General features: G+C 57.1%; 1 protein-coding gene across 2 annotated transcripts in view; it reads right to left on the bottom strand.

Moving 5' to 3' along the window:
* KNDC1 (kinase non-catalytic C-lobe domain containing 1) overlaps positions 1-12,248 on the bottom strand; it is a gene marked incomplete at its 5' end in the record, with an annotated part of 58,483 nt that extends 46,235 nt beyond the window's left edge. For both annotated transcript variants that reach the window (XM_082607700.1, XM_082607699.1), the window contains 3 exons: positions 5,060-5,118; positions 5,394-5,592; positions 12,147-12,248. In XM_082607700.1, the coding sequence (XP_082463826.1) occupies positions 5,060-5,118; positions 5,394-5,592; positions 12,147-12,248 (360 nt within the window). The remainder of the gene's footprint in view (positions 1-5,059; positions 5,119-5,393; positions 5,593-12,146) is intronic.
* Positions 12,249-12,492: the final 244 nt, after the last annotated feature.

Genomic DNA, 12,492 nt, shown 5'->3' with positions numbered 1-12,492 from the left:
TCAATAAAGATTTTAAAACGGTCAAAAAGTCTTTTTTTAACAAAATAAAGAAACACATAGAAGTGAACGATACTGCACATGCCATGTGGCAAAACTCGTGTTCGGAGGGAAATTCTTAGCTTTAGGTGTTGACCCTAATATTAGCAAAGAAGAAAAGCTCAGACTGATGAGCTGCGTGTCCAACTCAAGTTAGGAAAACTCACTAAACTCGAAACAAGTACAAGAAGAAAGAGACTGGAACATAAGAGCAGAATTGATGGAGAAGAAGAAACCAAGATGGGACAGGAGACCTCACACCATACAAGGTGGGCTCTTTGAAAAGCTGCTGGAAGAAACTTTCACGTAAGGAGGTTTGGGGAAGTCGCTCTGGCTCATACGTGATTTGGCTTGAACTTTGTGCTGGTCAGAGCAGCCTGTCTTTTTTTTTTTTTTGATACATGTCCCTGTCCTCCAGGAGGGCAAAGGGAATAACCGTCATTGAATAATATTAATAACAGTAATTACACTCATTATTGACATTCACTCAGCACTCACTACACGAAGGGCTGCTAAGGAGATCAGGGCTACAGGACATCAGAGAGGTGAGAAATCCCCACGGGATCCACTGGTTGGGAAGGCTTCTGGAAGGTGGTGGACTTGACGGGTGCAGAGAGGAGGCCCGGCAAGTCCTTCTGGGGGCAAATCACTGTGTGCTCGCTGCTGCCATGTTAGCTGCACTCACGTGCAGCCTGTCTTTCTAAAAATTTTACTTTATTGAAGTACAGTTGATTTATATTGTTGTGTTAATTTCTGCTGTACAGCAAAGAGACTCAGTTATGCATATATATATTCTTTTTCATATTCATTATGGTTTATCACAGGATATTGAATATAGTTCCCTGTGCTATACAGTAGGACCTTGTTGTTTATCCATCCTGTATATAATAGTTTGCATCTGTTAATCCCAAACCCAATCCACCCCTCCCTTACCCGCCTCCCCCGTGGCAACCACAAGTCTGTTTTCCATGTCTGTGTGTCTGTTTCTGTTTTGTAAAGTTCATTCGTGTCATATTTTAGATTTCACATATAAGTGATATCATATAGTATTTGCCTTTCTCTTTCTGATGTACTTCATTTAGCATGATAATCTCTAGGTCCATCCATGTTGCTGCAAAGGACATTATTTTATTCTTTTTTATGGCTGAGTAGTATTCCATTGTGTGTGTATGTTTGCGTGTGTGTGTATCACATATATACCTATATCACATATGCATATATATCACATCTTCTTTATCCATTCATCTAGAGCAGCCTGTCTTAAGCCCTGCTGAACACACATTGTACAACTGCTTTAACGTTTAAGAAAAGGATATATTTAAAAATCAAAATGGAGTAACTGTGGTTCAGGCATCCAGGATGGAGCCAGGTGGCTGCTGTGGATGTGGTTTCAGACACATTCCTGCATCCCTGAGAACTTGCATTCGGGACCCTATCAGACTCAATGACACCACGGGCCGTTCTCAAAACAGTATCTGCCAGCAGCTGCCACCCACAACCTTAGGTCTCAAGTCTCTCCTTGTAACTATGCCACCATTTCAGACCCCAACCAATCATGCTTAACCAGCACCCTTACTTCTTGCAGCTCCAATCCTAATTCCTGACAAACAACTTGAGGAATTTTGTGGATTTTGCCTTTATAAGCCTTCCCCATTTTGTAGCCTGGGGAACATGATTCAAGTGCTTCTTGAATCTGTGTCTCTCGGGCTATAGTCCTCAGTCTGGCTCACATAACACTCTTTCCTTTCCTATTATGAATTATTATTGATTATTTCTGTTGACAAAACTAAGAAAATATATAACCCCACCCCCTCGGCAAGGCTGGCAAGAGAAAGTACAAATAAATTATCCAAGGAGTGGAAGAGGCGCCTACGATGACGCAGTGATTCAGAAAGGACCTCACCTGCAACTTTAAAAACACAGGTAACAATGGGTCAATTTTTAGAAACATATGGTTTACCAAGAAGCTGACTCAATAGGAAATACAAAACAGATAAATCCTATAATTATTAAAAATAGAGCAGCAATTAAAAATCTTTGCTCCAAGGAAACAGATGGCTTCATAAGTAAGTTTGACCAGACTCTGAAGGAACAGACCATCCCATTCTTACATAAACTATTACACGGCAAAGGAAGCGGGGGCATTTACATAGAGCCAGGATAGTCCTGATGGCTCACATGAGTCAAAAACATCAACAGAATGGAAAACTACCAGTCCACTCGAGAAAAATACACAGAGACCCAAAGTAGGCATTAGTCAATCAAATGCAACGGTGTAAAGAAAAAATCGGACACAGCCAGTTTAGGTTTCTCTAAGTAGGAAAGGTTGACTTAATGCTAGAAAATAAAAAAGGGAGACATTAACATCTTCATGATCATTTCTAAGTATGCCGAAGCATTTCCTGATAGAACCCCATCCCTCTGGCACAGCGGGGACCTCAGGGGGCCGCTGCAAATGTCATCCAGGGTGGGGAGGTGGGAAGAGCTCTCTTAGGATCGTGGAGAAATCACTGACCCCATCACACCGCTGCTCCAGGCCCACTCAGGACACTTGGAAGGGGAACCTGGCACCAAGCCTTTGGACAGCGGGATCAACACTGCCTGCCACCTTCTGCTGGTGATTTGATCAGTTAAACAGAAAAACTAAAAAACTCTATAAGTTATCAGAAATAATAAAAGAATTTACCAAGATGGCTGATGTAAGATTAAGATGTTAAAGTGAACTGCATTTCTGTAGACTTGCCCCAAAAAGCAAAAAAATGTGATTAGAAAGATGACCACCCATTTAGAATAGAATCAGAAAATACCTCATTCCTGAGAATAAACTAGTAAAGGATATCCAAGTAAAACTTACAATAAAGGTTTTAAAATGTTACTGACACAGTAAATTAGAGCTAAATAAATGAAGACGTATACCATGTATAACATACTATAGGGGATGAATTCTCCCCAAACTGACCTACACATTCAGAGCCATTCTAGTCAAAATGCCACCAGAGCTTTTCCTGGAACTTGACACTAATTCTAAAATTTATGGAAGAATAAAGAGTTAAGAATAGTCAGAGCGCTTCTGAAAAGAACAGGGAACGGGCACGTTCGCTGTGAGATGCTGGGCTCGTGGCGGAGCTGGGGTCAATAAACGCAGCTTTAGTGCAGGGGTGGGCAGACTGCCATGGACTAGGCCAGAGGCCCGGGAAGCAGACCCATTTTTGTCTGAAACTGGGGTGTATATGGCTTAGGTGGCGTGTACTGGGGCCAGCCAACAAACAGCTGGGAGCAACGGTTATCCATATAAAAAAAATGAACTTGGATCCTTGCCTCACATACATTACAAATCAACCTCGGGACTGCCCTGCAGGTCCAGTGGTTAAGACTCCACGCTCCCAATGCCGGGGGCCCGGGTTTGATTCGATCCCTGGTTAGGGAACTAGATCCCACATGCTGCAACTAAAGATCCTGCAACTAAAAGACCTGCCGCAACTAAAGACCTGGCACAGCCAAATAAATAAATAAATAATTTTAAAAAAATCAGCCTCAGGTGGACTAAATGTGAAGAACAAAACTTTAAGGCTCTTGGTAGAAAATGTCAGTAAATATCTGTTGGATCTTGAGGCTGGCAAGGTTTCTTAAGGCACAAAAAAACACAGTGAAAGAAAACATCAATAATTTGACTATTTTAGAAATGAGAAACTTTTTTTTCCATCAGAGGATGCCTTCAGGCAGCTTTTCTCAAAGCGTGGTTCCAGAGGCCAAACAATTTCCCAGCAACAGGCCGCGGAGGCTGCCAGGGCCGCGGGCCTATGCTGTCGCAGCAGACTGGATGCAGACGCGGCCGTGAGGACCCAGGCCTCCGTTGAGCCGGGCATTCAAGAGATTTACAAACGTGTAAAGCGATGCCACTCTCCTCACTGTTTTCTTTGGAGGGGAATACTGTTATTTCTCACGGAAGCATGTGATATGTGCTAGCATGCAGTGGGTTTACGGCTGTCACTGAATGAATTAACAGGTAGACTTTTTACGCATCTCTCCGTTTTAACCTGTAATACAGTGAGTGCTGGCAGATACAACCCCCACAAACAAAGCTCTCTGGGCACTCAGTGATTTTTAGGAGTGTAAAGGGTTCCAAGAACCAAAAAGTTTGAGAACCGCCGCCTTCAAGGAAGTGAGACACAGGGTGGACATGGCTTTTGCAGTCCTGACAAAACGGACGAAAATACAGGCAGAAAAGCTGAGCAACTGGATAGAAATGGGCTCTCCCACAGAGGGGGTCCCCACGCCACCACCTGCAAGCCCACTGTCCTGACCGACAGGAACGCAACCCCTGGCAATCCCAGCGGAACCCATCCCGCAGGAGGGGGTGAGGGGTCTCTGGGCGCTGGTGGGTGCGCACCTCAGGCAGCCCCTCAGGTAAGAGTTGCCCTGCTCTGCAAGCGACCCCGCCGGCCCGTTGGGAGCTCTCGCTGGACACGCGGAGGCCACGCAGAGCAGCACTGACCCCACCAGGCCTCCCCCCACGAAGGACATGACACCCAGTGCGGAGGAGTCTAGGGAAATCACATAAAAGGAAATTCCAGAAGCTAAGACGCAGCAGGAGGCTCTTTTTAGAAAGTGAAAGCAGCAGGAGTGGGCCCCCTCCCTTCTCTAGGCCCCCTGCCCACCTCGCTGCACTGGGGGTGCCCAGGGGCCCTGGGGGCCTCGGTTCTAGGCGTGGCTGCCTCTCACTCTCGTGGGTGATTCTCCGGGGCCGTGAGCTGCCCCTGCCAATCCCTCAGAGGAGCTGTGACCCCCGTCAGTCACCACCGGTCATTTCAGGCGCTTTTAACATCTTAAATATAGTAAATTCGCACTCAGACAACATGCCACGCGCTGTAGTGAGAAGCATGCGGCTGGACGCGGGATATCGCTGTGGCCAAGTCGCTGGGGACCCGAGGGGACAGAGGTGGGCGTGCCGACCGCAGGCACTCACCGCCGCCGGGTGACGGTCGGAGGGGGGCCGGGCACTGGCCCACCTGCTGCCGCTTACCTCAAAGGTGTTCCCAGTCACATCGAACTCCGGGGGGACAAAGGCTCCCTCGGGGTCGTCTGGGTGGGAAGAGAAGGCGCCGGGTCACACGGCGACCCTCCCTTCCCACTACCCCCCACCCGGGTCACTGGGGAAGACAGGCTTCCAGGCTCTCCCGGGATGGGGAGCTGCGAGCACCAGTGCATCCCGAGCCCCACAGCGGTGGGGAGGGGCGGAGGTACCAGCAGGTTACCATGGAAACCCGGTTCCGGGACCATTGGCCCACGGGGGGCCCGCGTCCACTCAGGCCGACTCTGCGCTCACGTTCCCCTGCGGGCGCCCGCCCGGGCCTCACCGCTGAGCTGCTCCATGAAGCACACGTTCCCGCTGGTGTTGAAGGCCAGGGTGTCGGGCGTGATGCACAGGGTCTGGAAGATGGCCGAGTGGGCGACGCTCCTCATGGACAGGCTGCACTCCAGGCACACGGCCCAGGCCTCCTGCTCGCTGAGCCCGCTGTCCCGCAGGGAGAGGATGTCGGCCAGGGACACGTTCTCCTGCAAGACAGGCCTGGGCTGAGCTGCGGGCGCCAGCACAGGGGCAGCAGGCCTGGGGACAGGCCCCCGCGGCCCCCAGCGTCCAGACAACTCCCGGGAAGCAGACGCCACGCCGCAACGTTTCATTCCACGTCTGGAACGAGGTTTTCGGCAACGTCTTAAGAAACCCCACCAGACGACGTCCCACGTCGGGAGCCGCAGAGCACGTGCTGCACCGTCAGCTGCTGCTGGAGCAGGCGTTGCCCGGCCTGCCCTCGGTCCCAGACTGTGCGGCCCCCCGCCGTTGGCCCGGCCCCACGGGCTCAGCGCACAGACCTCGGTGGGTACGCAGGGAGCCTCACCTTTTCAGCTTGTGAGCAGGTGAGGGAAGACGGAGCTGTTGCCGTGAAGGCACAGCCGTGCGCGGGGAGCCGCCAGCCCAGTGAACGTGACGTGAGCCTACGACAGTCACGGGACACGCGAACACGCTCCTGACACCACGGCTGCTGAGCTGCCTGGACAACGGCTCCGGGTGGTGCACGTGGAGGACACGGTCACGTGGCTCCTGCACAGCTAGACCCTGAGGCCGCCCACACAGCGGGCTCCACCTCCAGGTCTGACTCAGCTGTGGTTGTGCCACCCACACTCACTCACACACACGTGTGCACAGAGCGTGCGAACACAATCTGTCAGGCGTGTGTGCACAGACGGACCCACGCCAACATGCACACAGCTCTCACACATTTACTTACTAACTTTGATGCACAGGCATGCAAAACCCACACATCCACACACGTGCCCACATGTATTCACGCAAGTCACACATGCACAAACACATTCATCAGTGGGTGCACACAATACACAGGCTCACACATCAGACACCCTGTACCTCACAGCCCTTTTCTGACCCATTGTTTGACGCCCTGGTTAGCTCCGTGGATCTGTGTGTTCACGCACCACCAGCCTAAGGAGGGGAGGGGGACTGAGGGAGCCAGGCTGGGAGCTGGGGCCTGGGGGAGCAGACTCGGAGGGCAGGGTGGAGACTCAGGGAGAGTTGGGGTGGAGGGTCGGGGTGAGTTGGGGGTGGAGGTCGGGGTGACAGGGGGTGGAGGGTCGGGGTGAGTTGGGGGTGGAGGTCGGGGTGAGTTGGGGTGGAGGGTCGGGGTGAGTTGGGGGTGGAGGTCGGGGTGAGTTGGGGTGGAGGGTCGGGGTGAGTTGGGGGTGGAGGTCGGGGTGAGTTGGGGTGGAGGGTCGGGGTGAGTTGGGGGTGGAGGTCGGGGTGAGTTGGGGTGGAGGGTCGGGGTGAGTTGGGGGTGGAGGTCGGGGTGACAGGGGGTGGAGGGTCGGGGTGAGTTGGGGGTGGAGGTCGGGGTGAGTTGGGGTGGAGGGTCGGGGTGAGTTGGGGGTGGAGGTCGGGGTGAGTTGGGGTGGAGGGTCGGGGTGAGTTGGGGGTGGAGGTCGGGGTGAGTTGGGGTGGAGGGTCGGGGTGAGTTGGGGGTGGAGGGTCGGGATGAGTTGGGGCTGCTGCAGAAGAGAGGTGCCCCTGCTCCCGCCCCCCCCCCACCTAGCTCTCCCTCCAGCCTCCTTGCTCCATCCTCCCAGCACACAGGATGTTCTCACGTGTAGCCAAGCTGCCAGGTCCTAAAAGGAGCCTACCATCTCCTGCCCTTGAACTTCTCCCACCTGTACTGCACGGGGGCCTTGACCACAGCAAAGGAGATGAAGGGTTTAAACCCAGAAGGAAAGCAGCAGCGTGAGCAGCCGCTGTGTGTGTGTCTGGCCAAGCAGCGCGTGGTGTGCGGGGCAGCGGGGGGGGCTACAGGAGGGGCATGCAGCAGGTCCGCCCGTGTGACTAGTCTCATCCCACGTCTGTTCCTTCTGAGTCCAGGGAGGGGCTCAATGACATCCTCCTGGGCCCTCCCAGCTCTTTCTCTTGGGGGGTGGTGGTTAAGATGGAGGAGGAAAAGGCGGCTCTGAGAGCAGAGAGCCCCTTGCTGGGCTCCCGTATTGTACTGACCCTAGGAGGAGGGTGGACGGGGCATAGCAAAAAGCAGAGCACACGATTAGACTGGCGCGGCAGAGAGGCTCGTGAACCAGAAATCTCAGCTTCCAAATCTCCCGGCTGGGTTCCCCGGGTTCGCTGATAAAAGGTCTTCCTGATTTGGCTCCACCTGGGGGCCTCTCTGCCCCACCCAGGACCCCTCACGACTCAGCAGAGCCCGAGGCTCCCAGGGATGCCCGCGAGGCCTGGTTAGAGAGACACCTGGGCACCCTGTGCACACATGCACACACATGCACGCGTACACACAGAGGCCTGCACAGTGAACAGCCCGAGGACCCCATGGGCTTGGTTATTTAGGAGGGTGTGAGCCAGTCCCACTACAGAGGCCTCGTTGGCTCTCCACTGGCTGTTGGCACGCAGCTGTGACAGATGTGCTGCCAGGAGATGGGGGCCCAGGGCAGAACCATGGCACGGCTTCCTGCTCAGGCCCAGGCCTCTGCTGCCCCTGCCCAGCGGAAAGATGCCCTGGTGAGGTGGAAACTCCTCGGGGAAGCTGGAGACCTGCACCCATTCATGGGGAGCGCCCGCTGGGGGGACTCTCTGCGTGACTCTACGGGGTAACTTCCGTGGGTCCTGAGTCATCGCTTCCGTGTGGCTAAGGCCTCCACTCACTGGTCTTAGCTCCTCTGAAACCCCACTGTTACAAGGGGAAGGCGGGATTCAGCGGAAGCAAGCTCCAGGAAGGCCCCCGACACGCCCGGGGCAGGTCCTGCCACATGATGATGGATCCCGGACACTGCGCCTGCGGTCACCTCCCTCTGGGACCCGCAGCCCGCCCCCCTGGTCCATCCTGCTCTGGCCCAGGCAGGAAGAATGACCCTTCCTTGCCTGAATCCACGGCCCAAGTAGGGCAGGCGGGGGTGCTGGGCCGCCTTGGCTGATGGGCCAAAGACGAGGACAGGGAGAGACCGGGAAGCAGGTGTTGGCCATTTAGGCCCCCTCAGTCCACCACCTGCCCCCAAATTCCAGCCCTGATCGATGGGAGCCTGTGCTCTTCCCAGAGGGGCAGCTCATTACCCCGTGGGCCCTGAGCCTCACGCCATGAGGCCCCGATCCACACTCAAGGGGACGGTGCCTGGAGGCCGGCAGGGGCTTCACGGGCCGAGACAGACACGTGTGTGTGTGTGTGTGTGTGTGTGTGTGTGTGTGTGTGTGTGTGTGTGTGTGTGTGTGTGTGTGTGTGTTGACGTGCTACGAACAGAAAAGCCAGTGAGGCTCCTCCAGATGGCTGTGCTCCAGCCTCGCCTCCGGGCACCCACCAGGGGCTGCTGCAGGCTTGGGGAGACTTCCCTCCTGCCGCTGCCCACATGGCCTGACCTGGTCATTGCCGGCCAGCTCCATCTCCTGGGTATAGAGCCAGCCTTCCGGGCAGACCCAGAAAGCCTACCGGAGCTCGCACCTCACCCCTCACTACTGCCCAGCAAGGCGCTGCCTGGGTGGGCTCTGGGGGGAGATCTGAGGGGGAGACCACCCAGGGCAGGAAAGAGGGCCCCCCTTGCAATTGTGTGGGCACTGACTGAACCCCCATCCTGGCTGGGAGAGGGGCTTGGGAGGCAGGAGGACGCGGCTTCCCAGGGCAGCCCCTGTCGCCAGTCTGGGTCCTAGAGGGCAGTGCTGGCTTCCTGCCACAGGCCGCTGTCCAGTGACGGCAACACGCCAGCCATGCAGGAGCTTCTGCCCTGCAGACGCAGACTGCGAGCCAGGGCCACGTGGGGGCCACAGGACCCATGGGTCATTCTGCATATTTCAAATGCTCCCCATCTGCTTTCAGATGCCCAGGCCCAGCCCAGCTCCCGGCCCACAGATGCTGGGGAGACGCCCTGCTGGACTCCCCTTGGGGGAGTCTGGGGACTGGGAGACGCCCTGCCCCCCGAAGGCCCCTGCAGGCCAGTGGCACCACCTGCCTCCCGATGGCCTGGGGTCTGCCTGATCCGCACCCCGGCCTTCGCTTGTACCGATGCAGTGGTGCTGCCTGCAGGAGGCCAGGGACCGGGCGGGCTATGACCTCCAGGACCTTGCTGGGCGGTGCCAGCCCCCTCAGCACGCCCCCCGGGTGGTCTCGGCCTTGAGTTCTCGGGCTCATGCGTCGTCGCCCACGGGTCATGTGTCTCTGGGGCAGGTGCCCAGACTGAAGTTGCTGGGACACAAGTGCAGGCATCCCCTCTCCACTATCGGATGCCAAACTGTTTTCCAAAGAGGCTGGTCCACTCCATCCGCCCTACACCCTGGCAGAGAGGCAGGGCCGCTACCACCCGTTCCCGCCAACCCGGGCCACTGTCCGGCTTTCTGGTTCTCGCCAACCTGGCGCGTGCGGGAAGGTTTTCGCAGCGGGTGTATTTTGTGTTGCCTGATAATAATGAAGTCAAACGTTTTCTCATGTGGCCACCAGCAATTTGGATTTTCTCTGGGGTCACAACAGGGCATGGACGTTCCAGGGGCTCCTGTGTTCCAGGAGCTCTATCTCCTGAGCTCACTGTGGTCAGGTGATATAATTAGCTGTATAACCAGCAAATGCCTGTGTCTCACGTGGCTTGTACAGTCCTGGGTCTGGCACCCACCGTCCCTCCCTGGAAGCTGCCCTCTGTCCTTGGCCATGGTTCCCTCCGGGGGCTCCTCCAGCACGGCCCTCCTTCCTCTCACGCAGGATGGCTTTTCGGATACAACCTGACTACACAACGCTGTGCCAGGCAGTCACATGTCCCTGGCGGGGATTTAAAACCTTCAACACCAACCACACCCAACGTGTGCAGGAAGCAGGGACTTTCCTCCTTTTTCACGAGAACACACCCAAAGGCAGTGCCTCTCGCCAGGGAGGGTGCGAGAAGTTTGAGGAGCCCCGAGCTTCCCGGCTGGATGCTACTACAAAGGTGGCGTCCCACTTCACCTGGAGGTGACGGCCACAGGATGATGGGGACCCCCGGCCCCATGCACTGTGCACAGCTGCGGGCTGCTCCAGCCCCGAGGGGCGCTGGGGACACTGTTACCAGGAGGCGGCCTCAGGGCACGGCCGCAGGACAGACGGTGGGCTCGGGATTGAGGCTTTGGGTCCAAATCCCGGCTCTGCCTGTCCTGTTTATTTGGCATCAGTCACCGGCTCGGTGTGCCAGGCATGGAGGACGCCCTGGAAGTGTGGGGCAGCCAGTGCAGAAAGGCCCCATGTGGAGAACCACATCTGCGTCTGCCTTGGAGAGTGATTTGGGGGGGACATGAGTCTCCCAACAGACACTTCAGAAATGCATCCTTCCGGGGGGAGTGTTTGAAGGCTGAGGGCTGGGAGCACCCTTTCTTGCTCCATCAAAGCCATGGAGATATCCACAGGGTTCTTTATTCCCTTGCCTTTCCTCTCCGCAGCCTTCTCTCTCGCGGAATCCAGGCCACGGGGTGGGGGTGGAGGGCGGGGGGAAAGGCAGCCCCCGCCCCCCGGGGCACTGCCTCAGCAGCCTCCTCAACAGACTCTGCCACCAGAAGGGCTGCTTCTAGGGCATGAGCCCCTCTGTCCTCAGAACCAGCTCTGCTGGGAAAGTGCGCGGGGGCCATCTGAGGGCCAGGGACCTGGGGACCGCAGCTTCAGCTGTTATGAACCCCCTCTAGCCCAGGAGGGGCTGGCTGTGTCTGCCTCGCTGGCGAGCCTGGCCAGGCGGGCACGTGGAGGGTCTTGTCATTGAGGGCAGTACTGCAACAGCGCTCTGCTAAGGGCACACGGCGCCAGCAGACCCCACGGATGGGCGCCTGCACCTGCTAGGGGCTGGGACGGGCATCTGCACAGACCCCCAGCCTTGGGAGACTAGAGGGTCTTCTCGGGAGCAGCTGCGTCCTCTGGGGGCCACCTCTCGTGTGGCGGGGACTGGCTTGTTCAAGGGCCACGGAGTTTATTCATTTGACCCCAACCCACGGTCTGTGGGGCACTACGGGGAAGCCAGAGCTACAGGGACAAACCCAGGCGGGTGGGGAGGCGTCTCTGACAGAGTCGCGGGCAAAGTGGCCCAGTTAATGGCCAGAAGCCCCATGTGACAGAGACCCTGGCCCCCTGCACCCTGGCTGGGGGCTCAGGACTTGGGCTCCTGACTGAAGGCCACTGTTGTCCTCTATGGGCAGGAATCAGCCCTCAGTCATGGGGGCCTCCCCCGCCCCCAGCTCCTGAACAGCCTGGCCTGACTGGGCTCCGCTGCCCGGCGCCTTCCACTGACCTCCTAGGGCCTCCGCAAGGAGGAACACAGTGCCCGGGCCCTGCCGCTAAGCGCCCCCCACGCTCATCCCCCCAACAGCTGTAATCCGGAGCCCACCCCCGCAGGGCGCCAACTTCTTCAGTGACAGCCCACCCGCTGCTGTCCCAGGTGGCATCCCACGGTCCTGTCCCCTCTGGTGGAAAACGTTAAAGGCTGGTGCTGATGGTGAGAACGGCTTTGGCATCCCCCTGCTGTCAGGACCTGGCCCGGGGGCAGGGGGCCTGGGGACTCTCCACGAACCCCTCCGTGGGGAACGGTGGGGGTCCCAGCGCGGGTTGGGGGCTCACCTCGTCCTCCGGCAGAGTGGGGAGCGGCTCGAAGTCGTAGAAGTCTAAATCTTTGCCGTCCTCCTCGTAAAAATCCGCCGCGGCAGCGTCCATGGCCTGCATCCTCCGTGCGCCGCCGGCGGCGCCACACTCTCAGTCACTGCCTGAGCCGCTGCGCTCGGGCCGGAGGCTCACCCGCCGCCCGAGATCTACGCGAGGCCGGCGCCCTCCGCCTCGCCTCGCCCCTCCAGCGGCCTTGGCGCCCCGGCCTCCGGCTCCGCGCACAGGCTCTGGCTCTGCGAGCCGGGATGGCTACGCGCGCAGGGCCGCCATGGTAACGCCCCCCGCGCCGCCCCCCGCGGCCCTC

The sequence above is a fragment of the Mesoplodon mirus genome (genome assembly GCF_964341445.2).
Source record: "Mesoplodon mirus genome assembly, chromosome: 2".
In the NCBI taxonomy this organism is placed as follows: domain Eukaryota; kingdom Metazoa; phylum Chordata; class Mammalia; order Artiodactyla; family Ziphiidae; genus Mesoplodon; species Mesoplodon mirus.
Note: the sequence above shows the minus strand (reverse complement) of the source record. Positions and strands in the feature narration are given on the sequence as shown.